This window comes from Eleginops maclovinus, chromosome 5 (assembly GCF_036324505.1).
Source record: "Eleginops maclovinus isolate JMC-PN-2008 ecotype Puerto Natales chromosome 5, JC_Emac_rtc_rv5, whole genome shotgun sequence".
Lineage (NCBI taxonomy): Eukaryota > Metazoa > Chordata > Actinopteri > Perciformes > Eleginopidae > Eleginops > Eleginops maclovinus.
In genome coordinates, this window is record NC_086353.1 from 8,048,010 (window position 1) to 8,073,640 (window position 25,631).

At 38.4% G+C, this 25,631-nt stretch overlaps 3 protein-coding genes across 3 annotated transcripts; 1 reads left to right on the forward strand and 2 right to left on the reverse strand.

Annotated features, from left to right (window-relative positions):
* Positions 1–482: 482 nt before the first annotated feature.
* LOC134865272 (PDZ and LIM domain protein 3-like) lies at positions 483–10,871 on the forward strand. Its single transcript, XM_063884763.1, has 7 exons — positions 483–829; positions 5,507–5,658; positions 6,571–6,655; positions 6,768–6,955; positions 8,550–8,677; positions 9,485–9,596; positions 10,404–10,871. The coding sequence occupies exons 1-7, from the start codon at positions 737–739 to the stop codon at positions 10,591–10,593; spliced, it is 948 nt and encodes a 315-aa protein (XP_063740833.1). The 5' UTR covers positions 483–736; the 3' UTR covers positions 10,594–10,871.
* Positions 10,872–15,597: 4,726 nt separating this feature from the next.
* On the reverse strand, positions 15,598–16,716 carry npy2r (neuropeptide Y receptor Y2). Its single transcript, XM_063884475.1, has one exon. It carries the CDS (start codon positions 16,702–16,704, stop codon positions 15,598–15,600), a length of 1,107 nt encoding a protein of 368 aa, XP_063740545.1. The 5' UTR covers positions 16,705–16,716.
* Positions 16,717–22,840: 6,124 nt separating this feature from the next.
* On the reverse strand, positions 22,841–25,162 carry si:dkey-30k22.5 (lecithin retinol acyltransferase family protein). Its single transcript, XM_063884448.1, has 2 exons — positions 24,677–25,162; positions 22,841–23,747 (listed from the first exon to the last, which is right to left on the reverse strand). Exons 1-2 carry the CDS (start codon positions 25,160–25,162, stop codon positions 23,583–23,585), a joined length of 651 nt encoding a protein of 216 aa, XP_063740518.1. The 3' UTR covers positions 22,841–23,582.
* Between the last annotated feature and the right edge of the window lie 469 nt (positions 25,163–25,631).

A 25,631-nucleotide genomic window follows, 5' to 3' on the forward strand; every position in this document is an offset into this window, starting at 1 on the left:
GAGCACAGTAAATAAAGAGTTTGAAGGCAGGAAATCTTTTGAGAGATGAAAAGTAGTTAATTTTAACAGACAAGACCGACTCACTTCCTCGTAAAAACACAGAAAAATAGAGACGATGTGTTGAAACTGGATTGTTGACAAGCTCAGGGGTGTAGAGTCCTGGGTCCCGTCCAGATCAATAGTGGCTGGAATGTGCCTGCGGGACCTCCAGGGCCTCAGAGAGGAGCTGCGCCTCCAGACCAAATAAGGACAGGAGCAGAAAGACCCGTCAACCAGAGCGAGAGGAGGCAAGCCAGGCTGAAAGCTGCCCAGGGATGAGAAGCCATGAAGGGGGGGCTGGTTTTCATCCTCGCTCTGATTACAAGAGTCCATGTAGGTACTTGCACAATGTGAGCCAAAACTGGATTTGTTCAGGACGATTGAGGTATGGTAGCACCTAATGTCAAAAGATTGTTTTTTTATTGAGAAAGAGAAGTAGTATGGGAGAACTTTTTTTTTTAAAAGTGCTTTACAGATCTAGGAAAACTGGCGAGCAAGTGCTGGTAGAACAGTCTGGGAGCCAGTTCCTAAAATCTGACCAATGACTTCACTCCTGGGGTGGGGTCTGTCCATTCTCCTCCCCTTGCACCCACCCACATGGGTCAAAATCTCCATCACTTTGATATTCCTTCCCTCTTTAACTTTGTATCCCGCAGTGTGCTGTTGTTATCTAACAGCGGGGAGACATTAAAGGGTCATGCCACTCAATGTCGTGCTGGACGGTCCGGCCCCCTGGGGTTTTCGTCTGACTGGAGGAAAGGACTTCAACCAGCCGCTGACCATCTCCAGGGTGAGTGACGTTGAGGATGTAATTAATATAACAAGAGAGAGATAAAAGAAGAAAAAAAAAAGGATTCCAATGTTTTCCCATCAAGAACTTGATCTAAACAAGTTTTTGAGAGCTTTACTGTCTTTTCTGCTGGTTGATAAAATGTATCAAATGTTACTGTGCTTTAATCCATTGGTCAAGTCTAGAGGGGTCAGTGTTGTATTAGATTCAACAGTGGGTTTGTTTTACAAAGAGTCTGAAATAGTTTGAGGCTTGCACCTGTGCCACAGTAAATGCAACAGGCTTAGATACAAATAGCAGCTTACATTGTACTCTGACATATGCACACACACACACACACACACACACACACACACTCTCAAGCTGGGTAATTTAGGAGAGTGTGTGTTACTACATTCTGACCAATAAAAAACTAAAAGAAAGAAACAATCCTCCTGATTTAGAATCCACTTCATGGTTCTGAAAAACTTCATTTCCTCCACAGTGAACGCGCATAAAATAATGAATTTGTCTGTGATTGAAGAATGTGAGCCAAGTGTCACTGTTAAGGCATCAGTGCGATATGTCTAACACTGCAGCTGTTCAAATGCTAGTCAAAAACGTCAACACACAGCATCACACAGCTTGCCATAATTATTATTATTGTAGACTGACAGCGCAGGCAGAGCAGGGAGATGACGTGTTAAACTAAACATAACCATTATTCACTGGTAGAAAACTTACTGTAACCCAGAGACAGATTGATGAGACAAACCAATGATTTATGAGACATATTCTTGAATGAACAGAAACTGTTTTGGAGTTCTTGGCTGCTAATTCAGATTGGGGAATTATGAAATTCATCTTAACCCTATAATGAAAGTGATGATTTCCTGAAGCTAGTACGGTATTTCCTGTTTGTACAAAGTTCTAACAAACAACTGAATCACATGAACAAACAGACGTCTACTGATAAGACTTCAATCCCTTTAAAGGATGAGTTCAACACATTTATTCTCCTTTTTTTGCGAGATTTGGATGACAAGATCATTATCACTCTCAAGTATACTGTAAACACTGGCGCTAGCAAGTGGTTAGCCTGGCTTAGCAAACAGACTGAAAGCCAGACGACAAGACTAGCCTGGTTGTGCAAATGTAATAAAATCCATTCTCCAGCTCCACTAAAGCTGACTTAATTACACAAACTAACTAAAGGGAAGGCACTAGAGGGAGCTAATAAAGAATTAGGAAAAAGAGTCAGCACAAAGATATGCTATACATAGATACTGAGTATGAACAGTGATGTCTTAATCAGCGGATTGTGTGCTGTATCCCTGATGTCACACAGGATCAGATGTGAGGAGACCCTGTAATCCCGCTCTCTCCGGGTTATGTGCGTCTATATTTAGGGGAAGATCTCAGAACCACGGACTATAAGCAAAGTTAGGTCACTCAATCACTGGCTCCGTCCAATAACCCCACACACCTGTTGTGTTAGCAGACATTGTGATGAGAGAAGGGATGGATGGGGAACGAGAGGGGGAGGATTCTGGGAAGTTTAACACAAAGGTCAATGTGTTAAGATGTACTCGTTAGGGAGAGGTTTAGGAAAGAAAGTGAATCATATATATCACTTGAAAACATCTTACTAACTATGTACGTTTGCCATCTATAAGAACATTTGAATGAATGGTGCTGCAGTAAACTCTCAGCCTTTATTTTAACACAAGCGCCTCACTTCACTGCCATTTTTGGTCAGGAACATCCTCCTCTTCATGACCCGTCTGTATTCCCAGCTGGTCAGGGCAAGTAAACACAAGTGATGATAATCATGTTTTTCTTCAGCAGACAGCAGCCTTAAAGAGGCATGCTGCCAAATTTACACAGGACATCTTCATGGCCTGGGAAGTACTTCTGAGCCCGTGAAAACTTGTCTTCTGTGGCTCTTAAAGTACATTGACATGTCTGTGAAAATAACCCCTTCTCATGTTGACAGGGTTCTAAGCTTCTGCTTGGAAACAGTAGGCCTGCTTTAAAAAATGTAGGTATTAATAGAGACGGACATTTCCCAGTTTACAGTCTTTTCAAATTGAGTTGCATTATGAGAAGCATGATTGTCGGAGGTTGACATGGGAAACAGTAAAGAGATGTTCTGCTGCATTCATTTTGGACATTTTACTTTTAATATGTCTGTCGCTAGTTTCAAACAAACTTGAAACCTTTAATAACCTATTTTTTCCCTCTTATGAGCAGAGCAACAGGATGTTCTTAGCAAATATTTGTCCATCAACATATCCATTAAATACGAAGAACCATTAGAATTCATTGTTGTGAGTCAGGCCAGTCAACAAATGTGAGTCCGATCTTCTTTTAGCTCTGTTTGACTTTCCAGCAGCTCCTGAGGGAAATATCTGTCTCTTTAGCAGCTGAATGCTCCACAATATTCACCAGCTAGTTGCTAAACTTGTCTGGCTGAGAGTCGGGTGATAATTCTTTGTTGGTTTGTCACTAAGAGTGGCCTCTCTTTAATTTATACTTAGTCATCTGATCTACCATTGGTGAGTGTAACTTCAAGTACAATAGGTTTACCTAATGTTGTGTCCTGCCAGATTGGATTCCCCAGTGCTGTACTTGTTGGAAAGCTTTCTCTTTCCTTTTTTGATTCCTTGCTTTAATCATTCTTTTTTATTTTCCTAGAAAATTGTACAAGACAAGTCACAGGGAATAACATAGCAATTTAGTTTTAGTTTTTTCTTTTTTCCTTATTTAGTTTTGGGAGTTTTAATGCAAGAAGGAAGAATACCATGGAAGATAATACGAAAGAAACTACGGAATAGAAAGCAGCAACCTCAAAATGAAGGGAAAAGAAAAGTTGGTGAAGAAGCAAGGAAGAGACAGAATGGAAAAAGAAAAAGTAGCTGTAACTTAAACAAAGACAAATGTTTGACATGAAAACCGAGCTGCGCGGACACGAAAGAATCCAATAAAAAGCATAGTTGTGCACTGGTTCATGTATCAGACATCAGAGCAGTAAAACAAAGTCAGACAGCAGCACTGCAACAAATGCTCCACTCTAAATTACTGCTCCCTCTTTGGCAGCATGAGACATCCCCTCAGCGCTTTCATCCACAGTTATTTATAGCCGGATGACCTAATTCAAGTTTCAATATAACGTCCCAGCGTAGCTGAGTTTCCTATGCCCCGTAATGCAATATGGATGAACATAGGTCATGGCCCGTGTAGTGAACAAGTGGGAATGCATGGCTGGGTTTGAAGCTGCCTCCTTAGGTATTTTTCTGTGACCCTGATGCCTCTCTGGGAGCTCTTATTCATCTTGATCACTTCCTGGCCAGCAGAATACATATTCCATCTGGATGCTGTCACTTAATGGGAAGCAGCGCAGCGTTTACTTTATCTCCTTGACAAGGGACGGGCAGTTTATATGCATGCATACCAAGCAGGGCAATCTGCAGCTCAGAGATTAGTAAGTGCATGCAGTGAAGAATTTGTAGATTTAGGTCATGGATGGTCTGAATCTTCTCTGTTATGAGTTGAATACTTTGGCTTCTTAGTTCAATCTGTGTTTTGTGTGAGACTCTGAGAAAGGAAAATAAAATCATTTAATGCTGTGATCCCAGCAGGGGAACAAGAAGAAGGGGCCTTGCAGTTGAGTTGTGTATAGAGAGATGAAGTGCTAGTGATGGAGAACAGACCTAAACTTTTCAGCAGGCAGCCTCACCTGGACTGCTGGAATAGGATTTAGAGACAGAGAGCGAAATACCGTCTTTGTTTTCTGGTTGATCAAGTAAAAAGACATTGCTCTGGGATTTTTAATAATGTTGATAAGTTAGAATAAGAACTCTATATTTTATTCATTTGTATAACTGTAGCACAGAAACATTTATACATGAACAAAGAAAGATGGAAAGGGAGTGTAATTCATTTTGTTTAAACCACTCTGTCATGCAATTTAAGTGCAAAGTCTACATAGTTCTATGTCAAAATAAATAATATATTTATTCTACATGTTATTAATGTGTACAAAAGACAGCTAAACACATTTTCTGGTCTTATTCTGTCAACAAGATTGATAGAAGTTTCACCAAACCAGAATAAATTGTGCAAAGTTACAGCAATGTTTGTGTTTGGAGTAACCCAGCAACATCTCTGCCTCAATGGGATTACCAAGAAACGTCATTGCAAAAAAAAATGCAACCCAGTTTCACACAACCAGGCAACCAATTATGATGTATGTAGATAAGATGGAGGCATGGATGATTACTTACTGCCTAAAAAGACTAATTAAAACATATATACAAAAATATATAGTACAAAACATATACAGTATGAAAAACGAAACAATTCATTTCACTTTGCCTTTACTAATATAATTAGTCAGGGTTTTCATCTATTTCTGTAGAACTTGGGCATGGCTTTTATGTTTGTGGTTGAAACTTTAAATACCCTATTTATCAAATATTTCTGCCTTGATGTTCGGGTTGAAGGGTGGATTTACTTTTCAAGCTATTAAACTTATGAAGAGAACTGGATTATCTGTTCTCTTTCTCTTCATTCTTTCGTAATTAAAATCATCGGTTCCTTTGCTTTCTCAATGTACAAATGATTTAGTTAGCAAAAGAATACAAAATGAAGTGTCTTTATTCCTGGTTTTTTCTTCCTTCTTCTGCTCACCTCCAGATCACTCCCGGCAGTAAGGCGGCCTTAGCCAATTTGTGTGCCGGTGATGTCATCACTGCCATCGAGGGAGTCCCGGCTGCAAACATGCTGCACTGTGAGGCGCAGAACAAGATTAAAGAGTCCACCCATCAGCTCGGTCTCACTGTTGAAAGGTTATATGCAGAGATGAAATGCATGCTTAAACAGATGGCGGGCACATTACAGGCAACACCTGCCCAGTATAATGAAATGTAATACATTAGCCATGCTATCATTTCTGCATCTGTGAAGCTGATATTATTACAGTTTGCATCAGACAGCTGTTGTTTGAACTCTAAATTAAGTTGTAAGGCTGCTGTCTTATTTTTGTATTACATTACATATTATACTGCTGTTGCTTTTACAGTGGCCAGTTTGTCCATATTCACAATATACCACAGATACTGAAGAGCAGTGGTTCCCAACCATTTTGGCTTGTAATCCCTTAAAACTAAGTATTTTCTATTTGTATGTAGTTTTTTGGAGCTTTAACAGGCAAACATAAGACTCTTTTGTCGTGTGCATGCTGACCTCCAGGATGTGAACCTGGAGGTCGTAATCTTCATATTAATGTGTACAGTGCAGTGTAGCCTGTAAGAAATGTGCAATCCACTGATTGGACTAACAGGAAATGATGCAAGATGTGTGCTGATGTCAGTCTCACTGCTGTAATAGAGCAGGTGTTAGTGTTCCTGAAGATTTTCCTACACCTTCTGAATTTAGTTTCAGGTGCAATTACATTTTCTTTATTATAGGGGTTACTTTTTAGGGGCTAAAGTTTCCATTAGCACATTTAAAAGACACGTGAATTTGGTATGGCTCTTTTTCACTTTGGATACACTCAAACCCCACTTCAAAATGTTAAAACAAATCCACCGGTCTGACATGAAAAGGCCGACAAGAAAGCAGATGTTTAAAGTTCTGATGATTTATTATTGAAAGGGATTATAGACAACTCACACACTCTCAAACGAGAGTCTTTCAACAGTCAGTTTATCGGTCATGTCAGGGTCACTTTCTGACTAGGATCTGTTTTGAATTTCCAGAAATGAATCAAGACTGTGGTCACCACGTGTTATGGAGGATGGTCAAGCTCATCCATATAAAATGAACTTGGAAGCAGAGAAGCAGGTTTGTAAGATAGTTTAAAATGACTCCGCAAGATTATATTGGCCATTTTGCTTCACATCCTTGGCCTCATAATTGTCTTGATTGTAACATTGCTCTCTGTTTCTCCGTACAGGAATTTAAACCTATTGGCGTTGCTCACAACCGGAAAGCTCAGCCGTTTGTTGCGGCAGCGAACATCGATGACACGCATCAGGTGGTCAGCTCGGCCTACAACACCCCCATCGGCCTCTACTCCTCAGGCAACATCGCGGATGCTATGGAGGGTCAGATCCGTGGCCTGGCTATACCAAAGCCTACTAGGTGATACATTGACACTTTCCCTGGCTCTGTCCCTGACTTACTAACAAAACCATCAATTCTCGTCATCCAAGACTTTGGGCTTCAAGAAATCCCCTTTTGAATTTTTGATTTGAGTTCAGTCATCGATTTGGCATTTTTGATCAAATGTTTTCTCAATCAATGCTGATGATTTAAATATAGCAGGGTCAATTTCCTCCATCTTGTTTTCTGGTATGTAATGATTATTAGAGTATCACAAGGATATTGGTAACAATTCATTTTGTTCCTTCCATGATTTCCTTCTGCTTCTGCTCCCCTGTAATTTAATTATTTTGCTAAACATTTACTGAAGTCCACTTTCTCTTTACAATACTCTCCTCCTGAATCACCCAGTCACCCAGTTTGTTTGACGATATCAGTCGAGGGGCTTTATACAGCCACAGATGTGCTACAGTATGTTAGCGTTCAGCCTTCCTCTCATGTGGATTTCATTAGGCTACCTGATGTATGGTGTGTCACACTGAGGATAAATGACCACAGCCTACAGGAATGAATCTGTCCGTGGAGTAACCACAAACTCTGAATAAGTCATTAATCACATCAAACCTAAGTCATGTCAGCATATGGAACCTAGACTCGCTCTTCATCACTTCTGGGCTACTTTGCATGGAAAAGTAGAGATGTATTTCATTGTAATGTATTCATAACGACTACTACCAGCCGTCTAAAGAGAATTATTATGGTAGAACATGATTATGGAAAGATTAGATAATAGTATGAAAAATAGCTTGTTGTTCAATCAGCATACTGAGAAACTTTCAACATCCTTTTACTCAATGTGTTTCAGATCATGAGTTCTCTTTCTGGTCCCACATTTAGCACCTAACCCCTTTTTGTCCTTTTAAGTTTGACTCATGTTGTAGCTCTGTAATCTACAGCTGGTTCCTCTCACCAGGTTTCCCTTTGCACAAGTTTGTAAAACCTCAGAGCAATGCGTTACTTTTATCATGTATAAATCACGTCAGCTTAGGGAGTTCTGGAGAAAAAAAAGTTTCATTTGTCAAAGTTATTTAGCAACCTATAGCAAAAGCAGCGCTGTATAATACAGTGACAGTGTTGGAATGGAATTAAATACCTTCAATAAAGAACATGAGTATTTCAAATGTGTGCAATGTAACACTACTCTCAGAAGAGTAAAGCAATGTAGTGGACGAATGTAGTGGAGTAAAATGTGTACATGTACCCTAATTACTAGTATTTTTTATATTTCAGGTCAGTTTTTTCAGGAATAATTACATTTATAGAGATAACTGGTTATCACAGGACAGCAATGCAAACGTATGATCATCTTATAGAAGATGATGCATTGCTGTAACTTAAACTGCCCTGCAGTAAAGGATTTAGACCACATTAAACATGTACAGTATTAAAATGCAACACATCAGTGCTGCAGTTATATTGAGTTCTGAAGTGTGTGTGTGTGTGTGTGTGTGTGTGTGTGTGTGTGTGTGTGTGTGTGTGTGTGTGTGTGTGTGTGTGTGTGTGTGTGTGTGTGTGTGTGTGTGTGTGTGTGTGTGTGTGTGTGTGTGTGTGTGTGTGTGTGTGTGTGTCTCAGCCCCAGGACTTTAACCAGTATCGAGGATTCTGACGTGTACCAGATGTTGCAGAAAGACCAGGAGGAGCCCCAGGAGCCGCGGCAGTCCGGCTCCTTCAAAGCCCTGCAGGACTTTATAGACAGTGATGGTGAGCTCTGCTTTTTAACAACTCGATTACCTCGACAACACACAGGAATTAAAAGATTACTGGAGCAGCGAAATAGTTCTTAAGCCAAACAAATGCAATGCCAGAGTGCACAAACACATAGATGTTTTAAAGGCTCTTATTTTCAAAATCAGCTTTGAAATATGAGTAATGATGTTTTGCATAAACAAACTAAACCCAGCAATGTGTGATGTTTATGATTTAATGGCAGGACAGGGTATGTTTTTTGTGTTGCTTTTTTTTCATCTGGGAGGAAAAGATAATAGAAAGTTTTGACAGATTATTTTTGTTGTTGTAATACTCACTTTGGCCACAAGAGGCTGGGGTACATCACTACCGTTTGTTCTGAATAGCAATAAGAGCGTTCCTGTTCAGCTTATGTAACGATACTTTCATTGAACATGCCACATTTCTACACCTGCCAGAATTTTCTAATTGACCTCCAGGGCTTCCATACTTTTGCTTTAGTGGTACTCATGCAATCATGTATTACATTGATTTATTTTTGTTTGTTTAAGATATGTCATTGTTTCCGTATTGAACCAACAACCCTACAATCAACTCCCATGTTAAAGCTGAACAATACTCCAGTACATTTTAATCATTGGGCTACAAGAAACACTTATATAGATACATTTTTATATATGTTATATATTTACCTGTTATGAATCACTGGTCGCAGGACTTTCAAGTACATCATTAGCACTTTCTCTAGTGTTTTGTTTTTGTTTATGTGCTCCTGTATTGTATGTAAGAGCAGGATTGTTTTTCTCTCTCTCTTGGGGGCAGGCACTCGTCCCATTGTGACCAGGACAGTAAAAGCCCCCTCAACCAAACCCACTCCACCCACAGGAAACCTGCAGAAACTGCCCGTCTGCGACAAGTGTGGGAATGGGATTGTGTGAGTAAAAATAGAAAAACAATCATCTGTGATTCACATTTCAGACACTCCATGAATCAATACAAAGGGTGGAGAAAAGTACAGAAACCATACAGTCCACAACAACAACAACACCATTAACTGTAGCTTCTATGAACAAGTGTAACCCTTTTGTCTGAACATAAATAAGGTAAGAATAACTGTATAAGCATTATGAATGCACAGAAATCTGTATCTCAGATCAGAAAAATCTATATCACAACACCTTTATATAAGATATACAGTAGGCCTATGTATGTGTTACTGTGTTATTAAGTATTCATTCAAACCGTCTGAATGCCAGTTACAGATGCTTCCTAGGAGGGGTTATTATGTTTGACTTACATATTGTAGGTTACCTTATGTTCATTAGCGTGATACTACATCATGGTGTTTCAAACCATGTGTTACTTTATTATAATGTGAAGTAGAACAGTTCAAATGTTGAGCTACAGAAACGCGTATGTAAATAGATAGTTAAGTCTCTCTTCATCAGGGTTTGTTCTTCTTTACCTGCCTAACACATTTATTTTTAATTTCTTATATTTTTTTACCAAGGCATTGTTTAAATGATTGTTATTTTTAGGTTTATAATTAGATTGTTAGTTAAAAAACAATGAGACTGTTGCTTTTAAAATTGGTTTATTGTTTATTGACCCTCAGTTAGGATCCATTAGGGAGGACATATTTCTATAGTATACAGTATATTTTAACATTACTCTATAATACAGTTAACACAAATACTATTCCTTGCTTTTGACATCTCCATTTCTGTCTTTTGTGCTAAAGCGGGACGGTGGTGAAGGCACGGGACAAATATCGTCACCCTGGCTGCTTTGTGTGCTCCGACTGTGACGTCAACCTCAAACAGCAGGGCTATTTCTTTGTGGAGGGGCAGCTGTACTGTGAGACTCACGCTCGCTCTAGGATGAGACCACCAGAGGGACACGATCTCATCACAACTTTCCACTCCGCATAGATTCACAACAGACACGTGTACAGACAGACACCCGTGTGTCCTGCATCTGTTTTGTGTGTTTATCTGCGCTTGTTTCTCTAACATTGTCTGTGTGCAATAATATTTCATACAGTATATACATTACGTTCACTTTACTTTCTGACGTAATAGTATGATGTTCTTTTCTGTGGATGAATGTTCACAGGTGATGGGTGAACAGCCTGGTTGTTTAAAGCTCAGCAGCAGTGACTACAAACACACATTGATTTCTTTCTAATAAAGATTTCTGGCCACACTGACTCAGAGATGGCATCTGTATGTGAAGAAATCTTTGGATGAAAGGCACTACCTGTAGGAATGAAGCATTTCTGAAAAGTTAAGCCACAGCCAGTGTTTCTAATGGCCAACAGGGGCGACTTCACGGTTGAAAAGAAGTTTGATCATATAGAAGTCTAAGAACAAAATGCAACAACTAATTTTAACAATATACAGCATGGTTACAGTTAAGTTATTAGCACTAAAAAAAATCTAAAGTTGAAACTGATGGGAATTCAAGATAGTAACAGATAAAAGAGGAGGATCACCAATGCACCATTGTGCCTAAGCAGAGCCTTGCACAGCATAGACCTTGGACTGTAGGCTATCATTTTAAAACATTTGAAGTCTGTGGGAGTGATAGTCATATTATATATATATAGATATAGATATATATATATATTGATATATATTGATATATAGTGCAGTTACCTTCGACAGACATCATTTAAAACCACACAGGTGACTTCATTTATACTGTTGGGTTAGACAGTGTTTTAGGATGATGTGGGAGTATATTTGATTGAAATCTCCATGACCCCAAATAGTGTGTGGTGACTTCATATTGATCCAAGCAGATACAGTATGTGCCCATTTGTTCCAGAATAACTGAAATCCCCTGTGTGGGTGTGCAGGAAATTAATGCCTCAACTTCAACTTCAACTTTATTTTCAATGACAGAATGTTTTCATTGCAGCTTGTTCAGAACACAGCGACAAAGGCAAAGACGTTGGTTCATAAAACATGATGGAATTAAAACCAAGTAGCAACATAAAAGTTGTCCCTGTGAATATCAAAACATTTCAACATATTAACAATTAAGGTATTTAGTTATATTTTAGCACTGAACAGTGACCCAACCCTTACTGACTGTCTGAGTGGGAATGTAGGACAATAAACAACTGAACTAGAAAAGTGCCATCATTTTAAGTGTTGATCTCCATCAGGTGTGTCTTTTCTTGCTCCTCCCAAACAAAGAAGAGTTTGATCTCACTGTCCTTACAGACCCTGAACACTGGCATTGTTCTGCAGATGCTCCATTTCAAAATCAGACCACATTTTTCCAAAGTCTTAATCCAGGACAAAGCAAAAGGTGGCCTTCAACAGACTACTAAAGGTAAGGCTTGCTTCTACTCAGGTCGGTTGCACAGGAAGGCCTTTTTCCACTGATCAATGATGGTATAAAAGAGTCAATGAAATAGGTTTCCTTAATTGTGAATCATTACAAAACATGTTTTATGCTAGAGTATGCAAGACACACACACAGGTGGAATCGCTCCCCTGTGACAGGCTTACTTCAGGATGTGTATCAGGATGGGAACAGCTGCATTTGTTACTGTACAATTTGTAAAAAGACAAAAAAAAGGTTTATGGACACAGTCTTTACTTTCTATTGGCACAACAAATCAGACATAGTGAAATTTAACCTGCCTCATTGGAATCAGTCCAGGAGAAAACCTATTAAAAACACATTTGTAGTTTCCTTTAACAAAATCAAGCCATATATTACTTTCAACACAACTTCTTCTGAAATTCAACAATGCAAACAGGGAGGGAGCCCATCTGGAAACATCTGGTGTTTGAGATTAATCTGTGAAGCCTGTTCTTCATCATCCTTTTGGTGTTTTATTTAAGGAAATATTTGTGCGGGCTTGCAGCCAACCTGTGACAAGCAGCTTCTTATAGTGATGAATTTCAGTATTGCTGTTAGGCAAATTGGCATGTCCCAAATGTCCTTAAGAATTGTCAGGGAACTTGTTAGAAATAAGAAACAGACAAAAAGGAATATAAGGTATTTGTTATGCACCTCCACTTCAGCAACAACAGTTGATTTAAAAGATATGAATGATATAGATTTCCACTTCTCTTCTTTGTTTGACTACCTTCAACAGCGTAAACTTAAACGTGAATTTCGCAGTGATGTAACAGCTGCTAAGTTCATTATTTTATTACATTTCGGCTTGATTACCCATCATTAGAGAACATATGTCATTGAAGTGAGGAAGGAAACTGAGATTCAATGGTGAGAATATTCCTGGCTCTGCTGCAGAAGGTCACACTAGTGTGATTACGATAAAGCACACCAAGCTCATAAGTCCATCATTATTCACATTCTCATGTTGTGTTTTTCAAAACTCTTCAACTACGTTTCCAGTTTCAAGTAATTATGGCCGGTATCTGGGTAAATGATACTAAATAAATAAATACAAATTCAATTTTATGCTATGGTGTAAGCTTACCGGTGTCGGCAACAGAATTCAGTATTTAGAGACATTACATCGCTCCAGTTATGGTACTGCACTGTAGGATATATACAAATACAGGTTTTCTTTTTAACGATATTGTTAAGGCTCAACAGCAGCATCAATTGGAATATTCAGTTTCCTGCGCACACTGTGAATTGAGGGATGTGGCTCCTGCTGTGGTAAGACCATGTTGAGACAGCGGGGGGAGCTCAAGTATCATTATTATTTAGCTCTTAACCACAGTACCAGGAATATAGTATGTCAAACTGTTTCTGCTCCTGAGTACACTCTAGGGTTGCGAAGAATGATTGTCTTTATTTATAGAATAGCATTTTCTCACTCACACAAAGAGGATTGTCTTCCTTTTCTTTTTCTGGTTCCTGCAATATACTTGAATTATATAACACAGATGGCTGTTTCCATTAAGAAAGTGGTGACAAAACCTTTGTGTACCACCTGCTTCACCAGACTAAAAACAAACAAAAAAGGTGTAAGAGAGTTAAAGTTAAAGACAGAGATATTTGGATTGGTGCTGGACCCACATCAAGGCCGCAACACCAAAATAATGTGTCCTTACATTATTCAGGTTTTAAATAAATAACTTAAACTGTTGCTGTGTGTGAGTAGGTAGTTAACTGTTGCTTCATGTTATCTTTTACCATTCTTATTTAAAAAAAACACATCTTTATAGTGACTTATTTTATCTGTCCATCAATCCAAGAACATCCATATTACAATGACAGTCACAAAGTTAAAATGATTCGCTGGATACACTGTGATGTGCATCTTCTGCCTAATCACATGTTCCAAATATGTGTACCCTTATAGATAATGCATTACCAACATTCCTAACAATAATAGGAGCAGCCATTAACCAATGTGCTTTAAGGGAGCCTTTCCTGATGAATACGCTGTCACACTAGCTCTCTTCTTCACCAGCTCCACTTCATTATTTCACAATAGAAATTCAATCCATGCACACAATCCATACTCTGGCCACTGACTGCAGGCCATTAATCAAATAAAAATATATATGAATGGAAAGCCAAAGTATGACAGACATGAAGGGTGGCGTAAGTGCTTTCTCTTTAGAAAGCCACAAGACAAGATCATCAGCTAACGAGGATAAATTGAATTAGTTTTAAAGCTATTGTTCATTTAACTTAATTAACAAGTGTCTTCCTCCTGAGGGCCCATGTTGTGTCAGCAGACGCTGCTCAATAACAGCAGACGGTCAAACAAACAATTATTGATTACATGCTGAATACACCATGAATAGCTTACTAAAAATGGACATGCAGAGCTAATACCTCGGTCCCTGGGCTCCTCACGTACGCACAAAGTAAATCAGTAAAGACCTGGTCAACAGGAAGGGCTCTTCAAAAGCTGAGCACCGGTGTAATCACTACCTAAGCAAATAGTGGTAATTACGATGCTTGCTGCAAACAATGACAAGTTGGGGAGTTGGGAAATAACTCCCCTCATCTGTCTAAGAAGAAAACCAATTTCAGTTTCCTGCACAACCCATAATGCAAACCTCTAGATTCCTTTGCGACTGTAGCTCATACCTCATAACAAAGACCCCGATAAACAGCGAGGCTGAGACAAAGTCAAATTGAGATTGTTGGTGATACAGAATGAATTTCACGTTTCTTTCTGCGTCTCATATGTGCCACAAAGTCACAGTATTAGATATTTATTTGTCCATTTATTAACCCCGACAATATATTATCATAATTCTGTCAAACTAGGCTGACAAAATGGGACATAATGGTACTTCCATATAGCTTTTTATGACTGAATACAATATGTTGATCCTATTACACCTTGGCTTAATAATTACAATAAGGGATTTGATGTATCTTTTAAATAAATACAGTTATTTTCTGATTGTGAACAGATGATTATTTTACTTACAAGGCATTAAGCAATAAGGTTTCTTTAGCATTGTTTACAGGTAAATATTTCAATGTATCTACAATACTCCTTTAATACTTAGTTTTGCAGCAAGTTGTTTTTTAAAGCTGCATCAAAGGGAGTATGAAAACATAGAACTGGATTCTTATTATGTACGCATCTCAAAAACTAAAATCCAGATATGCTTTCTAATAGAATTGATACTACCTGTTGTTAGGAAGTTAAATGACACCACTGCAAGTACTTTAGGGCAGCTGAGATACTTATCATCATATCTACTGAGCAAGACCTTATGTAGAGATGTACACTGATGACAACATACAAAGGAAATACACTGAAGTTTTGTAATTTTTGTGAAACTTGATATTGTAGTTTGCAGGTAATTGGCCCTGGTTCAAGCATCAAGGGCACCAATTTAAATGGACTCTCCTCTTCATTTAACAAAACTGGATATTTTGAATAATTCAAGCAATATTCTTAAGTTTCATTTACACATTTCCAGCAATGATTGTCAATGAAGCTCCTTAGGCGGTTTACACTGTGTAACTTAGACATTTGTGGACTTGCAATCTGTATAGACCCTGTCTTCATTTTTGTGTGTCCCTTTGCCTTCTGAGCGTCTTGACCTTGACCTGAAGGGATGGAAACACTTGCACACAGAGAAAAAGGCCGCCCTGTAGTTGTTGTTCATCCAACCATACAGGATGGGATTGACACATGTTGAGCACATTGCCACGATATGGGAAACAGTGAAAAGCAGCTTAAAGTCCTTCATATACAACACAGTGCTGTCAATGTCAATCGCCAGCTGGAAGGCATGGAAAGGCAACCAGCTGACAGCGAAGACCACCACCATGGTCAGCAGCATCTTCGTGGTCTTCTTCTTGCGCTGATGACGGATATTTCTACCCACGTAAGTCATGTGATTATTCAGCTTATTCCAGATGCGGATGTAGGCAACACAGTTGATGGCCAGAGGTAAACCGTATTGAATCAGAAGTTCTGCTATGGTGTAGATGCTTCCATTCATGCTGCTTCCTGGCCACTTCTCTGTGCACACCTGAATAGACTCGTCCGGTGAAAGGTCGAAAGTCCCGTACTCCCTGAAGATGGCGAGCGGGCTGGCCAACAGAGCGCTGACAGCCCACGAGATGGCAATGACCAGAGCGCACATGTCTTTGGACATCTTGGTCTCCGTGTGGTGGACGATGCTCCTGTGGCGGTCCAGGGCTATGACGTTCAAAGTGATGGTGGAAACGTGCACTGCCAGGCCCTGAGCACAGGGCAGCATGAAGCACAACACCTGACCAAACTTCCACTCGCCATACAGAGTGTTGACAAGGGTGAAGGGCAGACACAGCGTGTTCACTAGTAAGTCTGCTACAGCTAAGTTCACAATAAAGAAATTGGTAACAGTCTGTAGATTTTTAAACATGTAGACAACATATATCACTAAGGAGTTTCCAATGAATCCAAACACTATGATAATGCTGTAAGCGAGGATGAGAACAACTTGAACTCCAACCAGCTTTGTGCTGTCGTCCAGATGCAAAATGTTCTCATCGTTTATTGTGCTGGTATTCGAGCAGCAGTTGTAAGATTTAAGTTGTGATTCTTCCACTTGTGTTGTGTTGAACTGATCCGCTGTATCCATGGCTACCAGTCCCCATAAGTCACTCTGTGAAAATATAGAGATCACTTTCAGCGATGGACATACATGTTGTGACGTGTATGTCATATATATATTTTTTTAAAAAGAACATGAAGAATGGTTATCTTGTTTTGGAATATATATAAATAATGTTGTATCACAAAGTAAATTATTATGTATTCTGCAAATAAACAACAATGGCACTGTGAATGTATTATTTGCATAATGTGAAGATTTAATAATTACATTTAATCAAGAGGGCACAGAAGCCAACTAAACATCCAACCTGCATTACAGAGGAAGTTCAACTATGATTTATGTTGTGCTTGGTAAAATCACATCGTGTAAGATGAACAGAAGAACAGAGGAATAGAATAGATGAAAATAAAGTGTTATTGTTGTTGTACAGCTAACATGAAGGGGTTTACTCCTGAGCAGAACACAAAAAAATTCAAGGAAATCTTGCTAACTGCAAATATCATTATTTAATAATTATATTTAATAAATATATGGTCCCACATTACTTTCTGTAATAAGGGTACATTGATCCATAGCTAGCTTCTAATAACAATCATATATTCATTAGTTTATCCTGTCTGTCACTCCAAACTCTACAAAGTGATATCTGAGGATTGAATGTGTGTCTTGACTTCTAATGTTATAGGGCTCAATACCCAATGTTTTTTTATAAGGGATGTCCATTACAAATATGAACCACAGCCACATATAGTATTATCCTTGATTACACACTATGCTCCAAAGATTTTTTAATATCTCCATGTTATTTATTTTATACTGTACAATTCAATATTGGTGAAAACCTGCTGCTGGACTTGAAATCTAAAATTAATTTCTATTTGTGAATTAACCTACACGGACTGCAGCCTTGTTATTCCACTGGTATGTATCCATTACGCAGATGAAGTGGTTTGTTAGGTCAGAATTCTCTTGGCACTGAGTTTCGTGACAGTTTTTTGATAATGTATAAAGAAATTACAAAATTGTCCAGATCAAAAGATCAAATGCAATATCATCAAGAGTTTTACTCACCTTTATCTCTCTGAGTGAGATCTTCAGATTACTCTCATTGTTTCTACATACAGTTCAATTGAGTGAAAGCTTTCCGCATGCTTCTTCTCGGTCTTCTGGGATCCGGAAAACAAAACAAAAAAATGAAGCACTCAAACAGCGAAGGATTATTCTTCTTCTTCAAGGAGGAACAACGCGATCAACAGCGAAGTGTGCAAAATGTGCCAGCGCGCACTGCATCCCTTAGTGCGTTGTTGGCGCATTACATGCACTGCAAGACTACGAGACAGACAGAAGAGGCGGGTGGAGTAACAGAGAGGAAACTCGTCCTGCCCTGACCATCATCCTCAACCCGACAGATGATGTCTCTTTGCCTCACAACGGGTCGTTTAAATACACTTCATTCTGCTCGAAACAGTGCCAACTGAAGAAGGATATAGCTATTTTACATTGTCCATCTTTGTTTCTCTCAGTTATTAACCTGGGTGTTTCTCTGCAGAGCAATCCTTCATGCATAAGTAAGAATTTGACCATCATATCCATTGAAGAAAAAGGAAAAATCACAAGATAAAACACTTCTTAAAATAAAGAAAACGAAATGTCTGGCTGACTGAATATGACTGCAGACCAAGGTCATACGAAGTGACCAAGACTCAACTCAAAATATTAAAACCAAAACAGAACTGCAGAAGTAAAATCCTATACATTAGTAAACGCAGACTGTAATCAGAAAACTTACATTGAATCCACATGAAGCAGCAAAGAGCCTATTGATGTAACATTAGGATTAGAGCAGCTGCTAGCACTGCAGCTAACTTTAAAACAAAATGAATCAAGATGAATCCAAATCAAAGGATTCGATGCTGAATTTTTGCTTTTAGAAACAAATTGCTCATTATCTATGACTGGTACACACGCCAACACTTATATATATTTTTTTTACCTCCAGCACTGATTATGGTCATGTATACCATATAAGTATAGAAAAATGTAGCTGACTCATTACAAGGCTCTTGTTAGTAACTGGGCTCATAATTTGATTACCACTTTTACAGACCAAGACACCATGTGGCTGTTGGCATGAATAGAAGATTTATAGAATGGTATGTAAAGAGTTGCCTCTATACAATATGTAGGAGGTGACGCAGACTGTAAAGGATGTCCTTGTTTTAACCTTATTGCCATGGGAAAAGATTATTCGGTTGTCCTGAAATAATTACATGCTTTTTAACCACATTTATATACACTAGACATTTTTGTTGACAATTTTCTTATGTTTTTTCTTTCAATTCCAGATAGTATAGACTTGGTGTTTACTGTGATGGATTCCACAGTTTGAAAAAGTATTGACTCTGCTCATGCATTTTCATAATACGCAAAAATAAATGGATAACCAATTGATGCATGGACTGGCTTGTAAAAGCTGTCAGGTCTGATAAACACTATGTGATTATGGTAAAACATGTGAAACAACTGGTAGTCCTTAAAACTACTCAAACAGATGTTATGTTTACGGCCACTTGGTGCAGCTAACCAAGCTATAAGCACATTATCCTACTTGACTACAATTAGAAACCTTACTTACGTCCAACAGTTGTATTGGAATATACGCATTAATTCAGAGTTGTGTTCTTAACCATGTGATGAATATAATTTAAATATTAACTCTTCTTTTAAATCAGTTTTGGTCTGATTCCCAAGAAAATATTTGGCTGTTACGCTGCTAAATGCCGCCCTATGATTACCAGCTAGTCGCTAACTTTCTGTCTGTTGTTTGGTGCTTGTCGTGAAGCACAATGTGAGGCTTTGGTGCTATGTCAAATGTGTTTGACATGAGAAAAATAGCTTTCATTTCATTTCAAAGCCACTAGGTGGTGCTTGTTCTGATTTGCTTAATACAAGCCTCATTGCTCGCCCTTTGAACCCTATAAGAGGCCATTTTGTCATTTGCACACCTTGGTGGAAAAGCATTATATGGAAAGTTGTAGTCAGGTCAATCATGGAAGCGTTGTCTGTAAGTAAACTGTTTATTAGATGTCACAATGGATATCATATTAATTAGGGTTATCATTCCCATGGTTTCTTATATTTTCCTTCAATTAAGTTGTGCTCCATTCTTATACTGTCAGTACACAACTGGCACCCAGTTAATCCATCATTCATGGACTACAGTGTGTTGAAGTAGTCATCCGTCACCATCCTGTCCAGTGAAGGAAGGAGACTCTTTGACGAGGTCAGACAACTGAATCTATCAAAACCATTTCCTGGTTTTGATAGATTCTATGGTAATAAGAAAAGGTGATAATTCTCTGTTGGTTAATCACTATCACAGCCTTGTTTAAATGTGTTTTCAATTTAATCAGCTATAGGTATAAAGTATCAATTTAAAACCTTTTTAATTTCATGTTTTGGCGTTCAGTTCGGGATCTATTAAAAAAAGAAATCTTATTAAAAAATAATCCGCTGATATCGAAAGAAGTTTAATATCTCGCTCTGCCTTTAAAAAGTACTAGTCTTACAGTGGAGTGGGAACCATTTCACAATGTTTGGACTGTGATATCCTGCAAGGCATGGGTTAAAAAATGGGTGTTTTAAATAAGCAGATAGAAATTAACGCTGGGCTAAACTAGCAAAGCAAAGCAACAAAGCAATATATTTTAATAACAACAATGACAATCAGGGTTAAGAGTGCAGTAATACCTTCAGTGCCCTGTAATGGCCCCTTGCTGTATGAATGGATGGACTGTTACCATGTTTATGCTTCGAGCAAGTCTTACTTCTCCTCCTAGAGACAGACTGTTTGTTTGTGCTCTAGCTATAGATGCATCCTACTCTGTTTTTACAGAACCACAAAACTTGATTTCTAAATTGGCCATGTGATCCATGTTTGATGTATTTATTGGAAGCTAAATTAAGGAGGCCATTGACACCATGTGGGAATAAAGATATGAAAATCCGATTTCCTGCAGTGAATCCAGTCTAAAAGCTGAAAGCCGTCAATTTTCGAGGCTACAAAACTTGGTTACTCTTCAATCTCAGCAGGGACTTTGCACCTGCACACCGCTTAATAGAACTCGGGGGCTCAAGCCCATTACATCGGCCCTCTTGAATCAATACATCGTGCTTCTCTGCAGGATCTGTGCCGAAGTGTAATGTAAAAGCAATTATCCATCATTGGCACTGGTCTTTACCTGTGCAGTTTGACCTCGGTGACTTTTTACAACTTACTAGCCTGGATGTCCATCAGGTGTGTTTATGTAATGTTTGACAGAAAATGTGCTGATGTTCATTTGATTCAACTGAGCTTAGGTAGTTCTCCAGATACCAGATGTATCTGAACAGGTAAAAAATAATTCAACACAAAAATAGTCTCACCTATATTTCATGTTGACATGGATGTGGCTTGTAGTTACTGAGTGTGAAACTGCATCCAACGTTAGCGGGTGATTACAGGAGATCATATATAGGGGGGGAATTATGTAATTCCTGACTCTGATCAAGGATGATTTTTGCCATTGGGTGCATTTCCTTGATGATAAAAGCAATAGCAAAGCCATGCTCTATGTATTACAGCTAATATTTTGTAAAAACATTCTACAGTTGGAAACCTACTGTGCATTTAGAGATGCATCTGCAGGAGCAGCAGGACTTCCCGCAGTCAACAGAGGGACAGTGAATTTTAAATCCTTCATTAAAATCCAGTTTGCAGTCTCGTTTCCATGGATCTGACACCCCTCATCTCTGTTCTCCATATGCCTGCTCACAAAAATGTTGTTCTGCGCTCTCCCGCAGCTGTTAAAGTTTGGGTATGATTCGGCTTGTGATATTAAAGGCTAGGCTGTATCCTAGGTCATCAAGATGCATTCAAAGCTTTTATTTATGACTTCAAATTAAACTCTGAATTCCTGTCATTATATCTTAAATCACCTTGAAAAATGTATAAAAACTGATGTTTTTATTATAATTAATTCATAGTGCTGTTAAATTGCTGATTGAACAGCCAATTAATATAGGATTGCGCCTGTCATGCGGCACACTGGAGAACAAGTCGTTTTTTTGACCTCACTTGTAAATATTGTTTTGAAAGTGTAAACACCAACATGTATGAATTGAATGAGAGGATTTTGTAGCATTACAACATGTTGTTACTTTTGGGAACAATCAAATCAATCTTTTTGGAGGAAGTTATTTTGGAGATAATTACAAAGGAGGACCGAGAGTGTCAATTGAGAGAGATAAAAATATATGAATAAAGCATCCAACTAGTATATAAACACCATTGGAATTGGTTTTCAATACCAAATATGACATTACAATTATTTAAATAAGTATGAAGAATCTTGCCAAACGTACATTTTTCAACAGTTCAGTTTGATTTCTGTTTTATCCACTTTATAGACTTACGTTCACTAAATAGCTTTGAAGTCACAGACAGGTCCTAAACTGTTAAACTCTTATAAAGATTAATAGATTTTTTTATCAATATAAACTCCTTGATTCTCACTTAGTGTGTCCTGTTGGCAATCATTTAAAATGTAATCCCTTTTAACAGAAGCAAGATTAAGATAAAATAAGTTGTACCTTAATTAATCCCCGTGGGGAAATTCAGGAGTTTAAGCAGCAAGAGTGAGAAAGAAAAACAGTACAGATTCACACAAGGATAATAACATAAAAATAATATACAGGTAAGTAACTGTTTAAACAAACTTTTAGAACAAAAATATTTGTTTATATTAATGTACAACACTAATCCTCTTATTGTTGAAATAATGAATCTTCTAGAAACTATAACATATTTGTGCTGACTGTTAAGTATCTCTTGTAGTCTGTTAGCGGGGCTATTTGTCTTGCTGGCTTTGAAATCTCAGTGGTAATACTAAAAGAAAGTTTCCCAACGTAGTCATGATGACGGAAAGTTATTCTCCGGAGTAATGAACTAAAGATTTACCTCAAATTGAACCGTTTATGGCATTTTTCCCTAGGCCTGTATTCAGTTGTAAAGTATGTTTTCTTGGGCTTTAATTTTTCAACTGTTTTAAATGGGCACAATCCAGAAGGTGTAGTAGCAATAATAATGACACATTTTATTTATCCAGTATTTCTTTTTAAAACAAGTTTCCAAAGTGCTTTATATCATATATCACAAAAATATAATGGAATAAAATGGACTTTGATGGAAGAAGAGAAGATAATATAAAAGTATTTAAAGTTTTGTACAATAATAAAAAGTGGAGAAATTAGAAATACATGCTGAATGGACTGACCAACAAATATGACATTTGTGCAATATAAAACAATTTATACTGTAATACATTAAGAAGAACCATATTGCACTTTGTCCAATCAAACCTTTGAGACAGACCATGATATATGTTTAGTATCACAATTAAAAGCAGTCATTACAGCATTCCTACCAAGTCTTCCATCTGCAGACACCATCATGTTTCCTTAGGTCACTCTCTCCTTCCCAGATAACTGTTGATTTTTATCTCAGTCTTCCGGAGTTATCGTCTGTGCACAGTCGACGTCAAACTATAATCTACGAGCTGCTTCTGTTAATTAAGATAAATGCTGAACACTGGAGCCTGGTGACAGTAGTGATGAATAATGTACACATTTAGACATCCAACACAAAAGGTTTGTTCACGACTATTTAGAGCAAACTATCAAGCAAATGTCAAACACAACTTCAGTTAAAATAATACAAGAATACAATTCTGACATTTGTATTATAGTGAACATGTTTGTTTCCCTATGTCTTTAGTCATGCAGCTCCACAGCAGGACTTCTTTTCAGCTCCCACCAGTGTGCTGCATTAGTCTTTCTCATGAAGGCCGTCTCACCAGATCAGGTCAGGCTGCCATCCAGATGGTGAATGAGACGATCAGCGTGGGTAAAACTGTGAGCAGCGTCACACAGCCCAGATACAGCTGGCCTCCTATCTGACCTAGACCACACAGTGCCAACAGATAGGAGCTCTTCCTGCTGCAAACAATCTTCCGTACTGCTGTGCAGAACTACAAGAAACAGTGTGGGAATTAGTGATCTGAAGCTAAGTAAATCACAAGTCAGCTTGGCAGCACAGGTAATTTAGGCACAAAGTAACACTAGATGGAGCTGCTCGCCTCATGAATGAGTCAAGTATTCTTTTTCTGTAGAAGACAGAGGAAAACAACTCTGCTGTGGAAATATGTCATCCTACAATAACAGTGCTGTGGATTACAGCACCACGCTGTTTTACACATGCAAAAACTGACGGCATTGCTAACTTAACACATGCAGTTAACTTTAAACCTTCAGCGTTTGCATGTGACCTTTTTCATACAACAATCTCAGGCTGCAAACATTGTAATATCTGTAAAGAATTAAGACTATGGATGGTGGGTTCAGAAACAAAACCATTTCTCAAAAGAATAATGAGTCGGAACGTTTACTCATGTATTGACTAGCATACCGTTTGTAAACCGCACTTCATAGAATAACCCAATCATATCAGAGTCTCAGGTTCAAACTGGCTGTGAAAAGAGTATTTACTAATGCTTATCCAATGTAAGGGAGGGGAAACAAACTGTGCTATCCTGGTCCCATGCAAACATCGATTTCAAGGTTCAGCTGAATGCAGTATGGGGCTTCAGCAGTATGACTTCAGAAAATCAATGTCTGTCTTACAAAGTTACCAACTAAGTTAATGTCCTTCCACTGTAGCTCAGGGTATAAGCTTTGTCAAAGGAAAACAACTTGAAAATACCTACTTATTATGAGAAACAGTTTCCCTGTTAAAGCTTCTTATTGGCTTTGGTTAAACTAAAGCATATTTTCTAGCCTGCATGAGGACTGTGGGGTCTATTAGAAAGCACAGTATTTGCAGCTAGCATGGAAAGAATCTTTTATTTTATTTAAATCTGATATTTTAATCTTTCTAGTGACAGGGGCCCAGAGACTATACCTGGTATGTCTGGTAGCTGATTGCCATGCCGTATCTGCAGTACATGACGTAGTGTTCACAGTTGTACCACAGCAGGCTGTAGGTGACGGAGCCCAGGAGTTTCTCAGCCCTTCTGGCCACCTCGTCCCCATCCAAAGGAGGCTGGCTGCACACCTTGTCCATGTGGTTGACCAAAATCTCCGAGCCGTAGGCAAAATCAGCCAAGGAATCCACTCTGACGCTGGCCACCTTGGCGATGACTCCCAGCACTAAGCGGTTATTTGTTACCATCTTTGAAATTGCAGATGTGTTCTTGGTAAATACAGGAAGGATGTCAGGGATGAGATGAGCCACTCGATTGTCACCCAAGTAGATACCAAAATGTGTGAATAATGTCCTCGGGACTTCCAGTAAATCACCACGCTTGTAAAGGGACGAATCATTTTTTGATTCCTCCTCCTTTTGGGAAGCTACGTAGAATATGTTGAGTAGTTGGTAAAGAAACATGATGGCAGTATGTGGCAAAGAGCTCGAAAGCCGTTTTATTTTAGTTGGAATTGGGAGGAGCTAGTGCGGTTAATAGGATTTAGTTATTGGTCAATGCCCAGTAAGATTTTGACAGAAATAAAGGAGCTTTCTCTAATCACTTCGCTGTGTGGTTGGATTTTGAAGCTCAGGCCTTGTTGTATAAAGGTCAGGGGTCCTCATTAAGGAGGCTGTATTGGCAACAAGTTAAATCTTTATTTAGAAGGTTACTAATATTGAGAAATCAAACCAAAAGCAAACAGCTTTTGTTTCATCGACTGGACATTCCTTATCATTTGTTTCATTGTTATTCAGCACTTTTTAGTTTTATGTCAATATTTGTATATATTATCACAGAGTTATAGAAATGTAGTGACATGTACAGTAGGATTTAATTAAAAAAAGAACTTCAGAGAAGAGAGAAGGAACCCTTAATCGTCTCACAGAGGGG

Bases quoted from the DNA above. Each gene is read 5' to 3' on its own strand.
- LOC134865272 (XM_063884763.1), top strand. From the start codon at position 737: ATGCCACTCAATGTCGTGCTGGACGGTCCGGCCCCCTGGGGTTTTCGT. The intron at 6,956-8,549 runs GTGATACATTGA...TGTGTGTCTCAG, and splicing joins GCTATACCAAAGCCTACTAG to CCCCAGGACTTTAACCAGTA. The intron at 9,597-10,403 runs GTGAGTAAAAAT...TTTGTGCTAAAG, and splicing joins AAGTGTGGGAATGGGATTGT to CGGGACGGTGGTGAAGGCAC.
- npy2r (XM_063884475.1), bottom strand. From the start codon at position 16,704: ATGGATACAGCGGATCAGTTCAACACAACACAAGTGGAAGAATCACAA.
- si:dkey-30k22.5 (XM_063884448.1), bottom strand. From the start codon at position 25,162: ATGTTTCTTTACCAACTACTCAACATATTCTACGTAGCTTCCCAAAAG. The intron at 23,748-24,676 runs GTATAGTCTCTG...TGTTTCTTGTAG, and splicing joins TCAGCTACCAGACATACCAG to TTCTGCACAGCAGTACGGAA.